Raw genomic sequence first — 22,867 nt, 5'->3', positions numbered from 1 at the left:
AATTTGAGGTAAAACATCTTTTATCCTTATGATTGAGGAGAAAGGAGGGAGGAAGGAGGGAGAGAAGGAAGGAAGAAAGGAATGGAGGGAGGGAGGAAAGAAGGAAGGATAGACGGATCAGGTTTTAATCTGACCAAGACGGGTGGTATAAAAGAGACAAGAGTAGCTGGCCGGGTGGTGGTGGCGCACGCCTTTAGTCCCAGCACTTGGGAGGCAGAGGCGGGCGGATTTCTGAGTTCGAGGCCAGCCTGGTCTACAGAGTGAGTTCCAGGACAGCCAGGGCTACACAGAGAAACTCTGTCTCTAAAAAAAAAAAAAAAAAAGAGCGAGAGAGAGAGAGAGAGAGAGAGAGAGAGAGAGAGAGAGAGAGAGAGAGAGAGAGAGAGAGAGAGAGAGAAATGCTAACTTTAGCCTCCTCGCAAGGGGCAAGTGCTGCACGGAAAGCCTAGCTCAGCGACACTGGAATCAGAATCTGAATCTTGCTCAAACCTTTCTCTACCTGGATTTAACTTCCGGTTCCAAAGGGCCCTGGTGTACTTATTCTCAAGAACTTTCATCTGTGTACCTAACAGATAACAGCTGTCTCCTTTACTACTACTTCAGACATCTCTGGGATGTTCTCACGAAGGTTTCCCACACCAACCAAAAATCAAGACCCAAAGCAGGCGACCAGCTACTATTTGAATTGACGTATTAACAACAACGTTAAATGAATGAATGAACAGAGGCCGCCACAGGGGTCTGCGCAGGCGCAGCTAAGTCCTCTCTGCTTGGGAGACCGCGGAGACAGGGCGGGAGGTTTAAACGCTGGCGCACGCGCAAAGCTGACAGGCACCGCCTCTAAAGGCCTTGTCCGCATGCGCAGCGTCCCGGAAGTGACCGGACTCCAAGAATGGCGGCGTTCGGGCTTGCGACCGGTAGTGGCCATTGGTTCTCGGCTTTGGCTCTTGGGGTGACTCTCCTTAAGTGCCTTCTCATCCCCACCTAGTAAGGACCTCAGTCGGGGACTGAGCGGGAAGGCCCCGCGGTCGGCAGGGTGGGCGAGACTTGAGTGGATGTTTTGGGTGTGAGGAAGAAAGGCCATGTGTTGTCTCTGCCTTTGCTAAGCCTTCTACCGCGGGGCTTGGTGCTTCACCTGAGAGCTGGAATATAGCCATGTCTGGCCCGGAAGAGTCCTTACGCTGCCTAACTTTGAGCAAGTCACTTTCAGGTTTATGAGCTTCGGGACCCTCCTCCTCCATTTGCAAGCTAATGACACCCACCTCCACCAGTCTTTCTGCCAGTCTGACCTGCTGCTTAAAAGACCGGGCGGCGTTCTAAATTCCCGAAATTGCGGTGGTCAACAGAGCGTTTACAAAGGAGCCAGTAACGACTGGCAGGGCTTTTCCTCTTCTTGTAGGAGATGATGTTTGAGTTCAAATCCTCAATATGAAAAAGAATAACCAATGTGAGAAACTGTTAAGGCATAGGAAAGAGTGAGTGCACAAACCCCGTCTTAGGGAAGAACCCAGGATTCTAGGTAGAGAAAGTTGTTATTGTAGCCAAAGAGCTAAAAAAGAACGAAAAGTGGCACAGATCACACAGGGTTGTGGAAAACATGTAGATTTGTGTAAAAACAAAATGAGTGTACAGTCAAAGCTAAAAGCACAGGAGCCACCCACCACCTAGCTGTGTGTAGACGGTGGGTATAATAATACCATAAATTACAAGTACGATAAAGGGTGTCCTTAACTGAACAGCACCCCACGGTCTTAGAAAGTAGGCAGTAGAATAATTGGTTTAGTAAACAGAAGCCTTCTGCCATTAAGCTGGGTTCATGCTTAATAATTTCCAGCACTTGAGATGTGGAGGTCAAAAAATCAAGAAAGCCAGGGTAAAGGCACTTGTGGACAAGCCTAACAGCCTGAGGATGATGGCCAGAAACTACACTGAGAGAGAACAAAGTCTCAAGCTATCCTCTTGACACACAGGCCATAGCTTGCTCCTCTCTGCACAAAATAAATAAATGTAAAAGATAGACAAGAATGTAAGGCCAGCCTGGATTGTGTGTCCAGATTTTGTCTAGCAGGACTGGTAGGGTTGTTGCACAAAACCACCTATACATTATTATTGATGCTAATTCATGAGAATTTCCAAGGCAGGGAGTGTAACCCTGGTGAGAGCATGGTCTCAAGGAAACAAAACCTTTTGAAGCTGGATATGGTCGCTCATTTCTATAGTCTCAGCACTCTGAAAGCAAAAGCCTGGTTTATGAAGCAAGTTCAATACCAGCCAGGGCTATATAACAACAATCTGTCTCAAAACAAAACAGTCCTTGCTCTCATGAGATACTTAGTGGGTGAAGGGCCCCTACTGGCCAGTTTGACAACCTGAGTTTCATCCCAGGACATACACAGTGGAAGGAGGTAACCAGCTCTCCATACATTGTCCTCTGACTTTCACACAAGTACCTACACACAAAATAATTTAAATGTAATTTTTAAAATTAAAGCTCTTCTTTTGTAAAGCATTTTCTGGATTATGGGTTTTGTTAGAATTTTTGTGAGAAAGAGAAAGTCCTTTTCGTGCAGTGGTCTGAGAACCTGTTTGAAGCTTTTTTCAGCCCTTGGATATCTCTGAGACCCATTCACAAACACCTCAATCCTCCAACAACTTCAGAGGGAGGACTGGCCTTCTGACCTCTAATAAGTGAGATGTTTTAGGAACTTGTATATGTGTGCATGCCATGTGGTTTTATACGACATGATTTCAAAATCTAATTTTGTTCCTTTAATTGCCTGTGTAGCCATTCCACAGATTTTGAAGTACACCGAAACTGGCTTGCAATCACTCACAGCCTCCCAATATCTCAGTGGTATTATGAGGTAAGTTTCACCTTTACCTTTTAAGGTTATCCGTGAGCCAGCATGGTGGCGCGTGCCTGTAATCCCAGCACTGGAGATGTTGAGGTGGGGAGATAAAGATTCAAGGCCAGCCTTAACTATATAGCCAGACACTATCTCAGAAATGAAGCAACAACAAAGAAATGCTGTATAGAGTCACCCTTAGCTTATTGGTGTTAGGTGAGATTTGCAGGACTGGGAGTGTGGCCCAGTGTAGAGCACCTGCCTGCTGTGCACAAAGCCCTAAGCGGATCTCTGTTAACTGACACACACACCAATAAAAGATTTCTTAAAAAGATATATTTTTAACTGTGTGGAGGGGGTTGTGTGCATGAGTTCAAGTGACTGCAGAGACCTGGTGCTTCAGATCCTCCCTGGAGCTGGAGTTGCAGACAGTTGTTTGCTACCTGATGTGGGTGCTGGGAATTGAGCTGGTGTCCTCTGCTAGAGTAGCAAGCTCTTAAGGGCTATGTCTCCAGTCCCAATAAAAGGATTTCTTTAAAAGATTATTTATATGCGTGTACATGTGCAATAGGTGGATGCCCAATGCCTGTAGTGGTCAGAGGAGGCACTGTATCTCCTGGAGCTATAGTTACAGAGGATTGTGTGGATCCTGGGAACTGAAACCAGCTTCTCTACAGCAGCAAGTGTTCTTAACTGCTGAGCCTGCATCCCCTAAAGACATTTTAAAGTAGTATTCTGATATTGGGAAAATATTTTTCCCAGGCTGAGGATATGATTCAGTTAGTAAAGTGCTTGTTACATAATCCTAAGGACCTGAGTTTAGGTGGTTAGCACCCACTTAGGGGAGGCGTGGGTCTGTAATCACACTGCTGGGAAGGCAGAGATGGGCAAGTCTAATGTTCTCTGGTTAGCCAGTCTACCAAACTAGCGAGCCCCAGGTTTAGTGAGGGATCCTGTCTCAAAAACTAAGGTGGGGAGAGGCTAAGGAAGACACAAAAGGTCAACCTCTGGCCTCCACACGCATAGCATAGATAGGCATACCTGCAAGGACACAACTAAAATAGGGTGGTATTTTGAGTGTTGTGGGCTTGTTTTTAAGATTTAATTTTTAATCATGCATGTGAGTAAGTTCCTACAGGAACCAGGAGAGGGCATCAGATCTAGACCTGAAGCTATGGGCAGTTGTAAGCTGCTCAACATGAGTGTTAGGAACTGAAGTCAGATTGCCTACAGGAACACTATGCACTGTTAGGCATTGAGCTCTCTCAGCCTCTTCTTTTAGTTTTTTAAGATGGTTTCATGTAGCCCAGGCTGGCCTTGAATTCATTGTGTAGCTGAGGATCTGGGGATCCCAGGACTTTAGACCTGCTCCTTAAGCACTCTGTTAACTGAGCTGCAGCCTTGTCCAGCCTTATTTTCTCAAGTCAGTGAAGTGAAAAAAAACTAAAAACAGTTGTCCTAACGGACTGAATTTATTTTTATATAATAGTACTGTAAATATTTCATAGATATGCCGGGAACTTTGATTGATTTTCTTAGCTTAAGGTATCACAGTTTGTATATGTGAATGCCAACTAGGGGAGTACTATGTAGGCTAGTATCCAGAGCTTGGGCTGTGGTTTCAGAATGTCCAGGATTAACAGCTCCTACTTACTGCCCATCCTGAGGGATAGGTGCAAGGTTGAAGCTAAGTAAGATGAAACAACCAAGAAGCACGGTGCGATGCTGAGTACCTGCTGTGGTCACTTATTAGCACTGTATGTGGGAAAAGCAGTCCTCTGCTTAGCCATTTCCTCCTTTTCCTCTGACTGGTCCTTAGTCTCCTTTGCTAACTTTATCTGCATACCTCTTAAAGAGCTGGTGCTCACCAGCTCTGCTTGTGGTCCTTTTCCCTTTCAGTTCCCTTGTTCTTTCACTTCCTCCTGTTGCTTCCCCACTCCCCATCACCTGAGGACCACTCTCCCGGTGCCAGGCAGTCCCCTGTGTCTGCTTCCTGTACACAGAAGATATGCTGATGTCTTCTTGTTATTTTTAACAAGGAAGGAAAAAATTAGCAAACCAAAGTGCAGTGGTGTGGCAAAGAGACTCAGCAGGACATAAGCCCGGATAGGGTGGAGTGTCTTCATGCCATTCCAGGCTGAGAGACAGATGAAAAGTGGATTGTCTATAGAATCCTCCCGTAGTTAGGACTTCACCTTTCTTCACTGGCCTGGAAGTTGTCAACTAGTTGAGAAAAGCACCAAAGACACTATTAATATCTATTGCGTGAAAAGAATTGTTTTGAGTCTTCATATGGACACATTGGTCATTTTGGTATTTGAAAACCATGATTTGGCCCACATTTGAATCTCATCTCCAGCACTCTTAGTGGAGTAACTGGGAGGGAATGCCAGCTAATACAAGCTATCTAGGTAAAAAAAATGGCCACAGATAAAAACCCTTGCAGGGCAGAGGTCCTCTGTGCCCAGTTTGGGGGTTTATGTGGGATAGAGATGTTGTACAGAGAGGCTCTGGGTAGTTTAGAATGGGGATGGGAAAGGCAACTCGAGGACACTATGTTCTGGAAAAATGGTCATCTCTTAACAGCAGCTGCCCATGTTTTTAGGTGTTTCCTGCTCACTACTTTTAAAGTACTTAAGTGTGTCAGTAGAATAAAGTCAGAAAGTCTTTAACTTCCAATAAAAAATAAGCAGCTCTTCTGGGGGAGGTTGAGCTCTGAAATTTTAAATCATGGCTAGAAGTTGTAAATGTAAAGTCTAAATTGACAGTAGAGTTTTTAGAATTATGTGCACTTTTCTAAACTTTTTTTATTGTTTATATCCTAGCAAGAAATCATTTCTGAATATGTTCTGTTGATCATAAGTTACAAAGCTGCTACTCTGTTAATATACTGTTAAAATAGTAATTTTAAAGAATGGGATTGAGAAACAGAATTTGTAGTTTTCCTTCCCTCAGTTCAGTGAGTCATTTTGCGTACATCCTACAATGGAGACTTGAAATTAGAGAGGGGATGTTCTGTGTGTGTAGATGTCAGTGAATGGTTGCTTAGAGACAGAGAGCCTCTGGGCTTACCCAGAGCCATCTAAACCTTCTGTGTTTTACACCTGCAAGGATATGAATAGATTATGATTTCTCCAGACCTAGTAATTGTCTGCCATTAATTGCTATAAGCAGAGGGCTAGACTGGGCGTGAAGCTGAGTGCCATGGCGCTTCTTGCCTAAATCTAGCCCCAGGACTTCAGGAAAGAAGTTAAAAGTGAAACTGAGCAGAGAGCGAGCCTTGCCTTAAATCTTTTTATTCCTCTTTTAGTCACAGAGACACCATGGACCATAGTCCTTGTAGAAAACCAGTTAGTATCCAGTGTGCCTGGACTGGACTTGAAGAGAAAGAAATTTTCAATGAAAAGAATAACAAGGGACTGGAGAATTGGCTCTGGTTAAGAGCACTTGTTCTTCCAGAGGTACAGGGTTCAATTCCCAGCCCCTGCGTGGTAGTTCACAGCCATCTGAAACTCTAGTCCCAGTGGAACCCTCTGCAGGCCTTCAGGGGCACTAGGCACACCGTGGTGCTTCCATATTCAGGCAGGAAAAAGACTCACACACATTAAAAAAGAGTTTACATTTTAATTTTTTTAAAGTAACAAGTGCAGAGATGGAAGATATAATTAGTGGCTAGCCTGTGTTACAAGGCCAAGGAGTCTCAGGCTGGTCCAAGACCTATAATCCTCCTGCCTTAACCTCCTCAGTGCTGAGATTATAGGTATGTGCATCATGTCCATGTGTTAATTCTGCTTACATAGAAATAGCTGTGTATAGGGCATTTTAAGTACAACGTCATATCGTTATGCTTTTCTAAAGACTAGAGAGTGAACAGTTTTAAATATATCTTGTTTAGTTACTTAGGGAGTGTTTTAATTTTGATTTTTTTTTTTTAATCACAGGCAACTTCAGAGTGGACCTTGGATTACCCCCCCTTTTTTGCATGGTTTGAGTACGCCTTATCACATATTGCCAAATACTTTGATCAAGAGATGCTTAATATTCATAACCTGAACTATTACAGCTCAAGGACATTGCTTTTCCAGAGGTTTTCTGTCATCTTGACAGATGCACTCTTTGTGTATGCTGTCCACGAGTAAGTGGCAAATGTTATGCTGTATGGACATTTGTTGTGTGGAAGATATTTAGAAAACATATTATAGCTGATTTATAGGAAACAGAACCCTTTTCATATAGTAGCAAATCCTGAAGCAGCAAAAACCCAAGTTGAGCTTTAAAGTGCATGAGAGTAATGACAGGAGCGTTCTTGAGAGGTTTTGTGGAGAAATGGGGATAAGGTGGGGTTTTGAGGTTGTCATATGAGAAGACACTGAGAGTGTTATGAAGGAACTAATCCAAAAGGAATCCCAGGACCAATTCTCTCACACAGGAAGCTGCACATGCCTTCCTTTCCTTTTGGCCACTCCCAGAGGCTTTTGTGATGTGCTTTATTTTGTGGGACACGGTATATACATTTATGCATATGTCCAAAGTCTGCTCTTGAAAGAGTTTCATTCCAGTAAACTCAGATTATCTTACACTATGCTGGAGAGATGGCTCAACAGTTCAGAACATCTGCTACTCTTGCAGAGGACACAGGTTTTATTCCCAGCACCCTCTTGGCAGCTCAAAGGTGTCTATGACTTCAGATCAAGGGCTCCAATGCCCTCTTCTGACCTGCAGGAACCAGCCAGGCACATGGTCCACAGATACCCAAACAAGCAAAGTACCATGTGAAACAGACAGGCATGGTGGCATACATTTGTGATCCCATTACAAGGAAGGAGGATACACGTAGATCCTTGGTGCTTGTGACCAGCTGGGAACAGTTAGCAAGTTCCAGGCCAGGAAGAAGCCCTATCTCAAAGAATAAAATGGATGACAATCCCCAGAGATCCACCTGACTCTGCCTCCTAATACTAGGACTACAAGTACTGCTCCCAGCTTTTCGGGGTTGGTTTGGTTGGTTGGGTGCGTGGCTAGGTGGGTGGCTGGCTGGCTGGGTGGCTGGCTGGCTGGCTAGGTGGCTGGGTGGGTGGCTGGCTGGCGGGGGGGGCGCCCCCCCCCCCGGCTGATTGGTTGGTTGGTTTTGGTTTTGTAAATATTGGTTCTAGGGAATGAACTTAAGTCCTCTTACTTGCACAGCAAGTGCTTTGTGACGGAGCCTTCCCCAGCCCTTACATAAAGATTTAGTGTCATCAGCATCTAGTTAGTGAGGACTACAGCTTTGCAGTTCTGTTTATTTTGAGACAGGGTCTCACTGTGTAGCCTGAGACGGGTGGAATCTCCATGTTTAACCCTGAGTGTGTATGTCTGGGTCATGCATCCACATTGGGGATTGAACCTAGCCAGAGTCTTGCTCACACTCAGCATGTACCGTTCTACCACTGAGTTATACCTTTCATTTTAAACTCCTTCCCCTTCCTTCTTTTTTTTTTTTTTTTTTTTTTTTTAAGACAAGGTCTTAGGGTAGCTCAGTTTGGCTTGAAACTTGCTATGTTATTGATGATAACTTTGAGCTTCCAGTCCTCCTACCCCTACTCGTCAGAGCTGGAGTACAGGCATGGAGTCCTGTGCTCAGTTGGTGCAGGACCTGCTGTGTGCTAGGCTAGCACTCTGTCAGCTAAGCTACACCCTTGGCCCATACTTTGCACTTTTTTTTTTTTTTTCGAGACAGGGTTTCTCTGTGTAGCCCCTGGAACTCACTCTGTAGACCAGGCTGGGCTCGAACTCAGAAATCCACCTGCCTCTGCCTCCCCAAGTGCTGGGATTAAAGGTGTGCACCACCACTGTCTGGCTCCTACTTTACATTCTTAAGGACTGAACTAATGTGTGCCCTCCTGTTTTTAAAATCCTTACTTGGAGGTCATAGATGGCTGTGTTTAGTTTTATTAAATGAGCGCTTGTTTCCGATCTGCATACCCGAGGAAAAGATGTGCCATTGGCCTGAGGTCAGCCATGGACAGCATGGACAGCTTGTCAGAAATGGGTCTGTGCCGAAGTATTGGGGTGTGGTGATGAAGCATAGAGTCATTTGTATCTCTCCCGGTGTGTCCTCATAGGTGCTGTAAATGCATTGATGGAAAAAGAACTGGAAAAGACCTCACAGAGAAACCGAAGTTTATTCTGTCCGTGCTACTGCTGTGGAACTTTGGGTTGTTAGTTGTAGACCGTATCCTTGATATTCTAAATGCTATCCTCTTACTCTGCTGTGTGCTAAGAGGTCAGTTCTTTGTGTGTGGTAATTATTAAATATGGGCTGCTTTTGAAAGGGAGCTTGGTCTGGGTTACTTTACTCCCCACACTATGTCTCCAAGTTTCCTGGATTCTGGTTATTAAAATGCTTTGTCCCAGAGTATTGAATTTTGAGAACCAGCTGAACTATTATTTTTATTTTACTCATTAAGAAAGCGTCCACAAGTTCTGTACTCATTCATAGCACACTTCATTATGAATCTGAAATCATCTTCCTTGACATCCATCCCCCCAGATATTCATTTCCAGTACAATGGCTTTCTGTCTGGATTACTGCTGCTGTCCATTGCACGTCTATTTCAGGTAAGCACAGAGAAGCCTGACTGTACTCCCACTTGTAGTTTTTAGCTTATAAACATAGTATTGTAGAGCTTATAGATGATTTATTTGACCCATTGTTTGGAATTTCACCACATAGACATTTTTATTGGTACTTCCACAAACTCTACCTGCTCTTTGGATGATACTTTTTCTTTAAGATGAGAAAATTATATCCTAAATAGAAAATACATTATTATATTAAATATAGAATATATAACAGGATATAAATTATACCCTAAAATCTCATTACAATGTGGTAGGTGTGGATTATAGTTCTGTTTGGCTGCACTGTTTGTGTCAGGTGGTAGCATTTGCTGTATAAATGGTGTTGGTGTTTTTCTACAAGAAGCTTGGAGGTGAGTTCGAGGCTAGCCTGGTCTACAGAGTGAGTTCCAGGACAGCCAGGACTACACAGAGAAACCCTGTCTCGAAAAACCAAAAAAAAAAAAAAAGAAGAAGAAGCTTGGAGGTTAGTTAGAATAGTGTGGTGGAAAAATCGAATTTGAAATGAAAAAATCCATGTTTCTATCTCAGGGTTTACTGTGGCCATATTTGGTTCTTTTGCAGTTTCTATGAAGTGGATAGAATTCAGATTGCTTTTATTAGAGTTTGGGGTTTTGTTATACCTTCACTTCTGTGGATTAAGAACCATATTTAGTCCCCTTAGCCTGACGTGGTAGTGTGCCCTACAGTCCAAGCTCCTTAGAAGACTGAGATAGGTAGATCCTTTGGACCCGAGAATTCAGGCCCAGTCTGGGCAAGAGCTTAGTGAGACCACCCTGGAGATTGAACACAGGGTCTCACACATATTACTCAAGTGTTCTAACCACTGAGTTTTGTTTTTGTTTATTTAAAAAATACTATTATTATTAAACAGGCTATGTATGTAGCTCAGTAGTAGAGTGCTGACCTAAATGCACTAAGCCCTGGATTCAATCCCCAGCATAACCCACATACACAATGCAATATTGTAGAGATCCTAGCTCCTCTTTGGCCAGGTTAACTATATTCTCTGACTCCTTCCAATATAGTTTGTGGTTACTGATGACATACCCCATGTCTTAGCACCAGGCTTGGTGCTTACTATGTATCTGATGAAGTAATGACTTATGTATTATTTTGTGTGTATGTGTTGTCCCTATGCGTTGAGATGCACCAGGTGTGTACAGGTGCCCACAGACATCAGAGGGCATCAGATCCCCTGGAACTAGAGTTACAGGCAATGGTGAGCCATCATGTAGGTGCTGAGAACAGAAGCCTGGTCCTTTATGACAGCAGGAAATGTTCTCAGCTACTGATCCATCTCTCCAGCTCCTACTTTGAATTTTCTATACATTATTATGAAAAAGTTAAATCTCTCAGAGTTAAAGAAAACATACTACAGTGAAACACAGGATTCTTTTCCAGTAAAACGATACGGGCGACCTCTTTGTCCCGTCCACTGGGAGAATGAAGACCATTCTCAACACTCACTGTCGACATCCCAGAAAATGTCAGCATCACTCTGAAGGGCCGCACAGTCATTGTGAAGGGCCCCAGGGGAACTCTATGGAGGAAGAAAAGTCTCTGGGTTGACAAGTGGTGGGGTAACAGAAAGGAACTGGCCACTGTCAGAACCGTCTGCAGTCATGTTCAGAACATGATCAAGGTGTTACACTGGCTTCCATTACAAGATGAGGCCTGTGTGTGCGCACTTTCCTGTCAACATTGTTAGTCAGGAGAATGGGTCTTTGGATAATATCCGAAATTTCTTAGGTGAAAAATATATCTGCAGGGTTCGGATGAGGATAGGTGTTGCTGGTTCTGTCTCCCAAGCCCAGAAGGATGAATTAAAGGAAATGATATTGAACTTGTTTCACATTCAGTGGCTCTGATTTAGCAAGCTACAACAGTTAAAAACAAAGATATCAGAAAGTTTTTGGATGGTATCTATGTGTCTGAGAAGGGAACCGTGCAGCAGGCTGACAACTGTGGCCTCAGTTTCCTAGCTCCAGAAACCTGATCCTGATCACAAGTACAATGTGGGCTCTTTGAGGACAATAAAGGACGTAAATATTGAAAAGGACAAATGATGTGGACAGGCTGTGTCTGGTGTGGCATTGGCATGTGGCCTTTTCACCTAGACTGTGAGCACTGAAAGGACCAGTCCCATGAGGAAGTGAGAATCCTGCCCCTGATCTGTGTTTGCTCTGCAGCCCTGCACTTCAGCTCAGGGTGACAGAACAGCAGTTCCCACTGGGGCTTTGCTTCAATAGTATGACTGCATTCCTTACAGAAGCTCCTTGTGTCAGTGAGGTTGTGGATTCCAGGTGCTACGTCATTCTATTTATACGGAATATCCCCTAAGGCATAGTTATGGGGTAGAGAGAGGTCTCAGGAGTTAAGAGCACTGGTTGCTCTCCCAGAGGACCTATTTCAGTTCCCAGCACCCACATGGCAGCTCACACCCATCTGTAACTTCAGTTCCAGCAGATCTGATGCCCTCCTCTGGCTTCTGCAGTCATTGCACACATTGCACAAACATTCAAGCAAAGCACTAATAACAGAATTTTTTAAATGTTAACAGTTATAATTTCAGCTGGATGTGGTAAAACAAAACATGATAGGTAGTCTTAGCACTCAGGAAGCTCTATGGCAGAACAATTATTGTGGCTTAGGAGTTTGAGACCAACCTGAATAACAGCAAAACTCCAGGACTTTTTTGTTATTGTTTTATTTCATTTTAAGGATTCTACTTTTTAAATAGGTGGGTTTCATCTTTTTTTTTCTTCTTGCTAATAATTTTAGCTGCACAGAAATGTTACATGAATAGAGTCCTCACCTATTCCCCCCCAAAGCTACCTTAAACTATTCACCAAGGCTAAAAAGCTAGCATTGGTTTCTTTGAATTTCATCAGCTTTTCTTTTTCTTTTTTTTTTTTTTTCATCAGCTTTTCTACTAATGTCTTCCTTCTGTTCTAGGATCCACTCCAGGATATCACATATTGCATTTCATCTACCTTGGGTTTAAAGTGATATGTTCCCCTTTCTGTCTCCTAGAAGAGGCATATTGAAGGGGCGTTTCTCTTTGCTGTCCTCCTCCATTTCAAGCACATCTACCTCTATGTAGCCCCAGCCTATGGTATCTACCTGCTGCGATCTTACTGTTTCACTGCAAGTAAACCAGGCAAGTCTTAGCAGTGGTAGCAAATCCTTGAGGTTTACAGTGTTGTGAAGCACAGTGGGTGTTTCTCGGGTCCTGATCTATAAACCCTCCATCATCCACAAAGATCGAAGTATACCCAGGCATGGTGGCAGACACTGCTAATCCTAGTACGAGGGAGACTGCAGCGGGAGGATGATAGCTTTGGGCACATTGAGCTATGCATTGGAACCCCGTGTATCGTTGGAGGTACTGCTTCACGCTCCTGGTGATGCTGGCTTTCCTGTCATGTAGATGGCACTGTCCGATGGAGCAGCTTCAGCTTTGTGCGTGTCACTTCCCTGGGACTGACCGTTTTCCTAGTTTCTGCTCTTTCGTTAGGCCCGTTCCTAGCCTTGGTAAGATATTGTTTTATTTCTGCTTTTTACTTTGTAAAAATGAATGTGTGTCATGGTTTTGTCATTTAAAAAGAACAATGATGTAGGGAGTGTGGGAAGCAACTATAAACTCCTCCTTCCCTACCAGAGATAAGGTAGAGTGCTCTGCACACATTTCTGTGCATGCTCAAGTAGCGTGAAAACTGTGCTTACATGAGAGAACTAATTCTCTCTGTGGATTCTTCTTAAATGCACCAACTTACTAACATTCCTAGCTTCCCAGATCAGTCCTTTGTACACAGCAAACACTATAAAGTACCTGAGACAGATGTCCAAATATTTTTTCTCTCTTGCTCCACACCCCGAAATTGTTTTTACTTCCTATTACGATAGGGGAACACCACATCTTATGTGGTCTTCCCTGATTCCCCAGGCATAGATGAACTACATCCTGTGCTCTCTCTGCACTGTGTAAATTCTTTTGTAGTTCCTAATAGCATGAATGAGTATTCACTGACTTATATGTGTCTTCTCTCTGATCAGTTGAAAAGGTTAGGCAAAAAGGGGTCTGTGAATTGCTTGGGATCATTCACTTGCAGAAACAAAGATGGTATCCCAGGCTGCTGAACTTGTATGCACAATGCTGCAGACAGTTTTGCTGTTCTGTTTTAGAATTTGGGGAAAAAAAACTATAAGTGTTTAATTGGTTTCGTTTCTCCTTTTCAACAGAACCAGCTGCCACAAGTCTTTTCCCGACTCTTTCCTTTCAAGAGGGGCCTTTGCCATGCCTACTGGGCTCCAAACTTCTGGGCTTTGTACAATGCTTTGGACAAAGTACTGTCTGTAATTGGTATGGTACCCAGCTTTTTCACTTAGACTATGAATACTGAAAGGACTAGTCCCACCAGGAAGTGGAAACACCTGCCCGTGTTTTGTGCTTGGATATGTGTTCTGGATCATTGGGTCTCCAGTCCTGCACTTCAGCTCAGGGTGAGAAGAGCTGGAGTGCTTGAGACCGAGTCTTGTGGAGTAAGTAAGGAACTCCATCCTTGTGGCATTGGGTTGTAGACACTTTCCATGGGTGAGTAGATTCAATCTTAGGCATTTTAAAAAAAAGGTATTTTTAACTATAGAGGGGATGTCGACTTGAGTACTGGTACCCACAGAGGCTAGAGGTAGGTGCTGGACCCCCCTAGACCTGGAGTTACAGGTGGCTGTGAGCCAAACTCAGGTTCTCTGGATGAACTATCAAACCTCTAAGCCACCTCTCTAGCCCAGCCCCCATCCAGACACTTCTTAAAGATAGGTTTTGCCTTAAGTAAAATATTATTCATCAGAGTTGACCCTACTTTTAAACTTAAATATTTGAAGAAGGGGAACAACAGTGTATGAACTGTGACTCGGGGCATTGGACCAATAAGAAATATGACCCGGCCTCAAAAAAAAAAAAAAAAAAGAAAGAAAGAAAAGAACAAAAACAACTCTTAATTGTTGCGAGCCGTTCTGCTGTTCCGGTCCACGGGTCAGGGAGCAAGAGAGAGAGTGGGGACTGGGACACGAAGAATGGAGACAAAGTCTGTCTGGCTGCGTCTGTATAGTCTAGTCTAGTCTGTCTAGTCTGAGTCTATCTGCTCTAGCCTGTCTGCCTCTCTGTCTGTCTGGTATATCTTCTCTGACTGCCTGAGTCGGTCTATCTATCCTGTCTTCTGAGTCTGACTGACTTCTGGGTCTGCCCTGGCCTCTCCTTTTATATCTCTCCTGAGTCAATCAAGTGTTGGGATTAAAGGCGTGTGCTAACACCGCCTGGCCTTGACTAAAAGGATCAAGATAATTATACCACTGCCTGGCCTTAATTGAAAGGATCAAGATAATTATCAGAGTGTGCTCAGCTGTTGTAGGTTGTCTCTTGTCAGGGTATATGGCTCAAGATGGCTGCAAAGATGATAGCCGCTTTTCAGGTATACGGCTCAGAGTCGGCTCCCAACACCTGATAGCTTTAGTTCTGTGCAAAAGCAGGTCACAGACTGGCTTTGGGCTTCTTTGTTGACTCCTGATCTTGACCCCTACATAAGTTGTTGGCTGGGTTCCATTGCCAAGTCATTTGATTACCCTGGTATTTCTTTCATCACAATACTTTGGGGATTCTTGGACTTTACTTTCCTGCAAAGCATGTTGGGAATGAAAGCAAGAATAAATATATATGTTAGGTTGGGCCAGGAAGATGGCTCAGCAGGTAAAGGTGCCTGCTGCTAAGACTGACAACCTGAGTTTGGTTCTGGAATCCATGTAGTGGAAGGAGAAAAGTGACTCCCTCAAACTGTCCTCTGACCTCCAGGTGTGCATGCACCCTTCCCAGCATAAAAATAATTGCAGGGTCTGGAACAATTGCAGGGAACTATCTCAACAGTTAAGAGCACTTACTGCTCTTAACAGAGGAGTTGGGTTTGGTTCTCCACTTCCACGAGGCAGCTCACAACCACCTGTAACTCTAGTTCTTGGGGATTTGATGCCCCCTCTGACCTCCTTGGGACCAGGCACACATGAGATGTTATCAATAGAAGACTTTGGAGCCACACGGACCCAGATGAAGTTGTGGTGCTGGCTGGTCATGTGGCTTTGAGCAGATTACTCCATCTGTGCACTTGGATCTAAAGTAAGGACACAAAGCCCTGTGAACATGGGAGTAGGTACTGACTACTTTTACTGTTTCTGTTATGTACTTACAGGAAATTGATACTTTGTTTACTCGCTTATTTTTAGAAATCATAATTTGGTTTCATCCCTCACTCATCAGTCTAGTATCAGTGTAATGGCACTCTTACATAGAAACTTCAACATCTGGTTTTTTTTTTGGGAGGGGGGGTTCGAGACAGGGTTTCTCTGTGTAGCCCTGGCTGTCCTGGAACTCACTCTTTACACCAGGCTGACCTTGAACTCAGAAATCCACCTGCCTCTGCCTCCCAAGTGCTGGGATTAAAGGCGTGCGCCACCACTGCCTGGCTCAACATCTGTATTTTAAAAGGCAGTTACCACTCAGTCTAGTGTGCAGTACAAGGTCTGTTTACCCTGCCTGAGCCAGGAAACTGCTGTACCTTACCTTGTAAGGTACCTGCACCCCAAAGATTCCTTACATGCAAAGTTAGTAGCAGGTCAGAAACTCAGGGGAATAGCCAAGTGTTTTAGGGTAGAATCGGGCTGGGGATTAGCTGAGCTGGTGGAGTGCAAATCCTAGTTCCACTGCCAGCATTACATAAACCACTGTGGTGGGGTACACCTGCAGTCCCAGCTCTCAGAAGGTAGAGGCAGCAAGATGAAAAGTTCAGTCATTCTTGGCCAGGTTGACTACATGACATCCTGTCTCAAAAAGAGGGGAGAGTACGGGTATGAAGGTACATCCCTGTAATTCCAACACTTAGGGAGTGGAGGCAAGAGGATCAGGAATTCAAAGCTAGCCTGAGCTGCATGAGATGGGTCTCAAGACAAAAAGAGGAAAAAAAGAACCAAAACCTGAAGGGGAAAGGAGTAAATAGAAAATACATCAGTAGGCTCTGTCTTGTCCACATTGCTGGTGCTCAGTAGCAACAGACAGGCCTGTGTAGCGCTCAGGCTGTCTGACTGCCCTGGTTTTACTCTGGAGCTCAGTTTGGGTGGGGCTTGCATCATTGTTCCAGACAAGTAATGATTGGACTTCTATGTTGGGAATAAAATGACTTCATCATCCCTGTATTTAAGGGACATAGTCTGATAGAGTAAGCACATAAACTGCACCACAAAACTCACAGTGCAGCTCTGCCTCTCAGTTTAGTTCTTTGTTTATATGACTGGATTAGTTAGTTTAGCAGAGTGGATGAGGAGTCATTCAAAGGGAGTTTTGTGATCAGAGAGACAGCTTTTGAGGGTGGTGTGCTGAGGACTCACAGTCCACTGAGAGTAAGGCTCGTTAGCACAGATGAGGCTGAAAGGATACAGCCGTGAGAGATCAATGAAGACCGTGCTGTGTGGGATTATGACCTGAACGCTACAGGAAATGAAAGGTTCAGCGTTGTGCTGTGGCATGGTCTGCATTGTTTAAGTGCTAGAAAAGATGGCTACTCACATGCTGCCTGCCCACAGGGTTCCTGTACGCAGCACAAACAGTCCGGTTCACATCTGCTGGAGGTGACACAGCATAGACTTTAACCATGAAGTTCAGCTGTGAACAGCTGTAAGATCTAGTAGCTTTTTAAGATTATTGCTCAAGGATCTGACTCATAAGATCTCGAGTCCTATTGATTAAAGTAAAATGTCTGTTTACTCTCTAGGTTTGGAGTTGAAACTTCTTGATCCCAGCCAGATCCCCAGGGCCTCGATGACGAGTGGTTTGGTTCAACAGTTCCAGCACACAATCCTTCCCTCGGTTTCCCCTTTGGCAACTCTCATTTGCACACTGATAGCCATATTGGTAAGAACTTAGCATATGGTGCTCATTTGCTGAGTCTTCCTCTGCTTTTTCTGTCATGGTGCTGACTGAATTTCAGCTTCCAAGCTTTTCCAACTGCAAGATAAATTCCATAGCTGAGATCCTACAGACTGGAGCATTTCATAGCAATTCTCAGTAACTTTGAACACAGTGAGGAAGGATTACCAGAAAAGCCTCTGTAAGAAAGGCTTGCCAGTGGCTGTTTAAGCCATCTGTCCATCCTGGCATGAGGAAAAAGAAAAGCCCATGTGGAGGCATGGAGTGTGCTGTGGAGAAAGGAAATCTTTGTGGCAGAACATCCAGGCTTTGTTTTGTGTTTCTCATCCTTGGCTAAATGATCAAACTGTGTCTGGAAAACAGGATATTTTGTCTTGATAGTAATAATGAATGAAGAGAAACAGCAGCTCTTCACTCATCTGATGAAAGTCTGCTGTGAAGCCAGGCATGATGGCACAAGCCGGCAATCCAAGCTCAGGGGAGGTGGAGGCAGGGACATTGCGCCTTGGGGCCAATCTGTCTACATACGAAAACTTTGTCTCAAAGAAAAAAAAGAAAAAGAGTGAAAGCCACTGTGGGTCAAGTGCTGTGAGAGCCTCATTCGCACCTGTCAGTGCTTGGTGGCTTCCCTTTTGTGATAGTTTCAGTAGGATTCAACATAAACAACTCAGCCCTGAGGATAGGTACACATTCACTTTAATAGGTTTCTAAGTGATCAAAATCTCCTGGCAAGACTTAACTGTATGGCAGTACTGGTATGTAGGCAACCAGGTTATGCTGGTCTACTTATTCACAGGTTTTAGCTGAGGTGTAAAAAGTCCTAAAACCTCAGCCTTGGATCTGGGGCTGTGGTTCAGGGAGTGAGAACACAGTGTGCAAACATGAGGATGTGCACTGAGACACTCAGCTTCCATGATAAACTGCTAGACATGGATGCACATGCCTGCATACCTTTAACCCAGCAGTGTGGAGAGCAGGAGGATGGAGGTGGCGGTGCCTTGCTGAACACCAGTCTGGCTCTAGGTTCAATGAGAGACCCTGTCTCAAAGGAATAAGGCAGTGATAGAATGCACAGTACCCAGCATCCTCCTCTGACCACTTTGTGTGTATATGCCTTTCCTCCACAGAACTGTGCTTACACATACAGATACTACCAGAGAGAGAGAAAGGGGCAAAATATTAAAACAACAACAACAACAACAACAAAAAACACGCATCATAAATCTTCAGCTTTGTAAGCTGTGTATATAGAGTGCAAAGACTGTATTCTGTGCTCACAAAACTGGTAAAATCTAATGCACTATCCCCAAAACCTCTATGAATTTTTGTAGTTTGTCCTGGTTAGCTATTATGACTATCAGCTAATAATACAGATCGTACATTGTTAACTTTTATATCCCAGAATTTATCATTTATTAATTTGTATAAGGTTCATTTTAATGAAGTAAATTCATATTCCCATGGGCTTGCATTTTCTTTTCTAAAGCTAGCTTTTGGGGACTGTACACAGAGTGATGGATTATTCCAGTGCAGTAGAAAATTCTCTAGTTTTGCTGTTTTCAAAGATGATACAGCTTGTGTTTATCTGTGCCTTGCTTCTGCAAAGCTGACTTTAAATGACACTGAAGTTTTGTCTTTGCCTATTGTTTCTAGCCCTCTGTTTTCTGTCTTTGGTTTAAACCCCAAGGGCCCAGAGGCTTTCTCCGATGCCTGGTTCTTTGTGCCTTAAGTTCCTTCATGTTTGGGTGGCATGTCCATGAAAAAGCCATACTCCTTGCAATTCTCCCAATGAGGTAAGCAAACAGCTCAGAGAATTGACATGTTTTTCAGTGTCTTGCTGTCTAATGACTGCCTGTTCTAGACATGTCCATTGGTGTGGGATACACAAAGGCACAGGAATGAGGGCAGTGGGCTGATCTGCTTGACCTTTAGACCTGTGAGGTTCTGAGATGTGCAAAAATCCATGTGTATTCCCATATTTTTGATGATTAAACACTGTAATAGGTCTGGGTATTAGGTGGGAGCATGCCCTGGGAAAGGCTGGCATCCTTGGTATCAACACATCAGTGAAAATAAAATCCCAGGGTTCCCTGATCCCTGTTGTTAGTCCAAGAAAGGACTAAGTCATACAAAATGGCCCCATGTGTATCCACTGTAGACTTTGCAGAGCTGTTTGATTGTTTCTTTCATGTCACATTGGTTTGCATGCTTTGGGGTAATTAGGATAAATTGGTGTAATCCCATCTTAGAATCTACAGAAACCAAGACCCAGAGAGCTTGTGATTGACCAAGTTACACAGTTAAGCCCATTGTGGTGGCACATGCCTGCATCCCTCTGTACTGACTGAGGAGGCTGAGGCAAAAGGATCATTACTTCAAGACCATCCTGGGCTTTACACCAAGATGGCTCAGTGGTTAAGAGCACTGACTGTTGTTCCAGAGGTTCTGAGTTCAATTCCCGGCAACCACATGGTGGCTCACAACCATCTGTAATGGCATCCGATGCCCTCTTCTGCTGTGTCTGAAGAGAATGACAGTGTACTCATAAACATAAAATAGATAAATAAATCTTTTTTAAAAACAAAAAAATGCTAAGTCATAGAGCTAGTACTCATAAACATAAAATAGATAAATAAATCTTTTTTAAAAACAAAAACATGCTAAGTCACAGAGCTAGCAGATCTCAGGACTTCTGCGCATCTCATGCTGCTGAATCCTCAGTAAATGGAGCAATGTCCACTTGACCCCTCATTAAAATCCAGCACGGAGAGGGAATAGGATCGATCGCCTTTCTCTGGTTTTGAGGGTTTTATCAAGTTATGAGAAAGCATTTATGTTTTTCTTTGGAGCCATAGAATTTTCAGATTGCAAAGTAGAGCAAACTCTAAACTCAACAAAGCAAGGTGTTTCTCCCCCCTCCCCCGACTCTCTTTCCCTTCCCCACTCCCGGAGAGAGTGGGATGTCTGTCTTATTCCCCTTTTCTTTTTGGAATATTTTATTGATTACTTTAAAAACAACACCCAGGGCCTCTAGAGATGGCTCAGCACATAAGAACACTCACTGGCTGCTCTTCCAGAGGACCTCGCTCAGTTCCCATCACCCACTTGGCAGTTGTAACTCTGGTTCCTGGGGATTGATGTCTTCTGACTTCCATGGGCGTCAAGCATGCATGCACATAGAGCGCAGACATACATGCAAGCAAAACATACACATGAAGTAATCAAACTAGCTCTCATTTGAATTGGACTTATAACAAAACAGCATTTGTTTCATAAGAGAATTCTCAGTATTCATTTTATAAAGGGGTGATCAGTGTTCATTTTAGCCAGGCCTAATAATAAACATGTTTATTTAAGCTCTTTTTGATCACGTTTCAACTGTGTTAAGGAATTATTGTAAGAATTTTTATTTTTAGCCTGTTGTCTGTGGAAAAAGCAGGAGATGCGACAGTTTTTCTGATTCTGACGACGACAGGACACTATTCCCTCTTTCCTCTGCTCTTCACTGCACCAGGTAAGCGGCTTCTGTTTAGCAAGATGCATTTGCTCACCGTGTCCTTTCCATCTAGGCCTAAAAGCCACATACTTTGACTTAAATAATTGGGAGTCTTCTGGAAGAAGAAACTTTTGTTCTTTCTCTTAAATAATATCTCCAGTTTGCCCCTAGTTTTAAGTATATTTAGATGCCTCAAAAAACGGTTAGCCAGGTATGGTGGCACACACCTTGAATCCCAGCGCTGAGGAGTTAGAAGCAGGTGAATCTCTGAATTCAAAGCCAGCCTAGTCAACACAGTGAGTTCTGGGCCAGCTGGGGTTACTTAGACCCTGTCAGTAAAAATCAATCAATCAATCAATCAATAAATCAATAAATAAGGAGTATTAACAATGTCCATGTGCTATTCTGTCATCTGTATTTTTTGTCTTTTAACAGAACTTCCCATTAAAATCTTACTCATGCTACTGTTCACTGTTTATAGTATTTCCTCACTGAAGACACTGTTCAGGTAATTTTAGAAGTACATTTAAGATTATATTTATTCCCTTTTGTGAGATGCTTGCTTTTAAATGGTCAAAGAGGATTTCAAATGTATTTTTAAGTTGAGGCTGGAGTGATGGTTCAGATGGTAAAGTTTTGTGTGTACACAGGAGGACTCTGTCGGGGATCAGGTTTCAAGGTGGTTAGTAATATGTACACGTGAACACTGTACATAAGGCCACTGAATTGAATAATATAAAAGTTAGTAAAATTCTGAATTTTGTATGACTTGTATTTTACCAGAGTAAAGCATGCTTTTTATGGCCCCATCTGTCTCTGAGCACAAGACTAATTTATCTGGGCAGCATAGGTAAATTCGGCAGGGGAAATTGTTGAGACAACGAAGTGCATGGCACTGATGGCTCTTCTAAACACAGTGTTTTGATGCAGCATTAGCCAGCTGTCACATCACGGGAGTGCAGGTGGGAAACACTAGCTGGGAGTGTTTGCTAAGCCAGGGTGTGACTCATCTAAAATCAGACTTCTCTCTTTCAGAAAAGAAAAACCTCTTTTTAATTGGATGGAAACTGTGTACCTTCTTGGCCTGGGGCCTCTGGAAGTGTGCTGTGAATTCCTATTCCCTTTGACCTCTTGGAAGCTGAAGTACCCATTCATCCCTTTGCTGCTGACCTCGGTGTACTGTGCAGTGGGCATCACATACGCCTGGACCAGGCTGTATGTTTCAGTGTTGACTAGCTGTCTTGTCAGCAAGACCAAGAAGCACTGAGTAAAGAAGTGTTTGATGAAGGCCAAACAATGACCTCATGGGTATTAATCAGAACTTGAAGAAAGTTGCCAGTGGCAGGATCTATTTATTTAGTAGATCTGTTTAAGGACCATTCTTCCACACTTGGCCTTGCCCTGCCTAGCAACCTGATTGTTTCCATGGTGAGAAGTCACTTGCCCTCTCTAAGCAACAAAACGCATTTGAGAAAGCTCTCACCTTCCTCTGTAAAAATAGTCTGTGAGTGTTAAGACTGCTGTGCCCACTGGAGGTAAACAGGGGATGTGGCAGGGAGGGGTGAAAAGTGGCATAATTTTCTGTAGCTGGTACTGACCATTGTTAGAATGTAATGCGTAATTAGATTCTGTACCTAGGGAAATATAAATAAAATGTCATTTTATATTTATGCATCAAATAGCAAAGTGTTTTGGGTCTTTACCAGCTCTCACATTTATTTTCCTGTTGGCACACATGTGGGCAGATGGTGTATTATCTCTGTTCTGTACACCTTGTTCCAGGAGAGTGGTTCACTCAACAAGTCAGAGGATATTTAATGTACTGACTTAGTAAAGCCCCGAGACTCCAAACCACATTCAGAACATCTAAATAGTTCTTCTCACAGCAAGCCCCGGTGTTTGGATAAGACTACCATGTGACCTTTCGTCTTCTTT

General features: G+C 43.6%; 1 protein-coding gene across 1 annotated transcript; it reads left to right on the top strand.

The window, feature by feature from the left end:
* Positions 1-876: 876 nt before the first annotated feature.
* On the top strand, positions 877-22,611 carry Alg8 (ALG8 alpha-1,3-glucosyltransferase). Its single transcript, XM_028770738.1, has 13 exons — positions 877-987; positions 2,786-2,864; positions 6,788-6,981; positions 8,948-9,057; positions 9,376-9,443; positions 12,501-12,627; positions 12,898-13,001; positions 13,710-13,830; positions 17,282-17,421; positions 19,090-19,229; positions 20,853-20,950; positions 21,368-21,440; positions 21,968-22,611. The coding sequence occupies exons 1-13, from the start codon at positions 893-895 to the stop codon at positions 22,197-22,199; spliced, it is 1,581 nt and encodes a 526-aa protein (XP_028626571.1). The 5' UTR covers positions 877-892; the 3' UTR covers positions 22,200-22,611.
* Positions 22,612-22,867: the final 256 nt, after the last annotated feature.

This window comes from Grammomys surdaster, unplaced genomic scaffold (genome assembly GCF_004785775.1).
Source record: "Grammomys surdaster isolate TR1022 unplaced genomic scaffold, NIH_TR_1.0 203, whole genome shotgun sequence".
NCBI classification, from domain to species: Eukaryota; Metazoa; Chordata; class Mammalia; order Rodentia; family Muridae; genus Grammomys; species Grammomys surdaster.
This window is presented reverse-complemented; position numbering and strand designations above follow the sequence as displayed.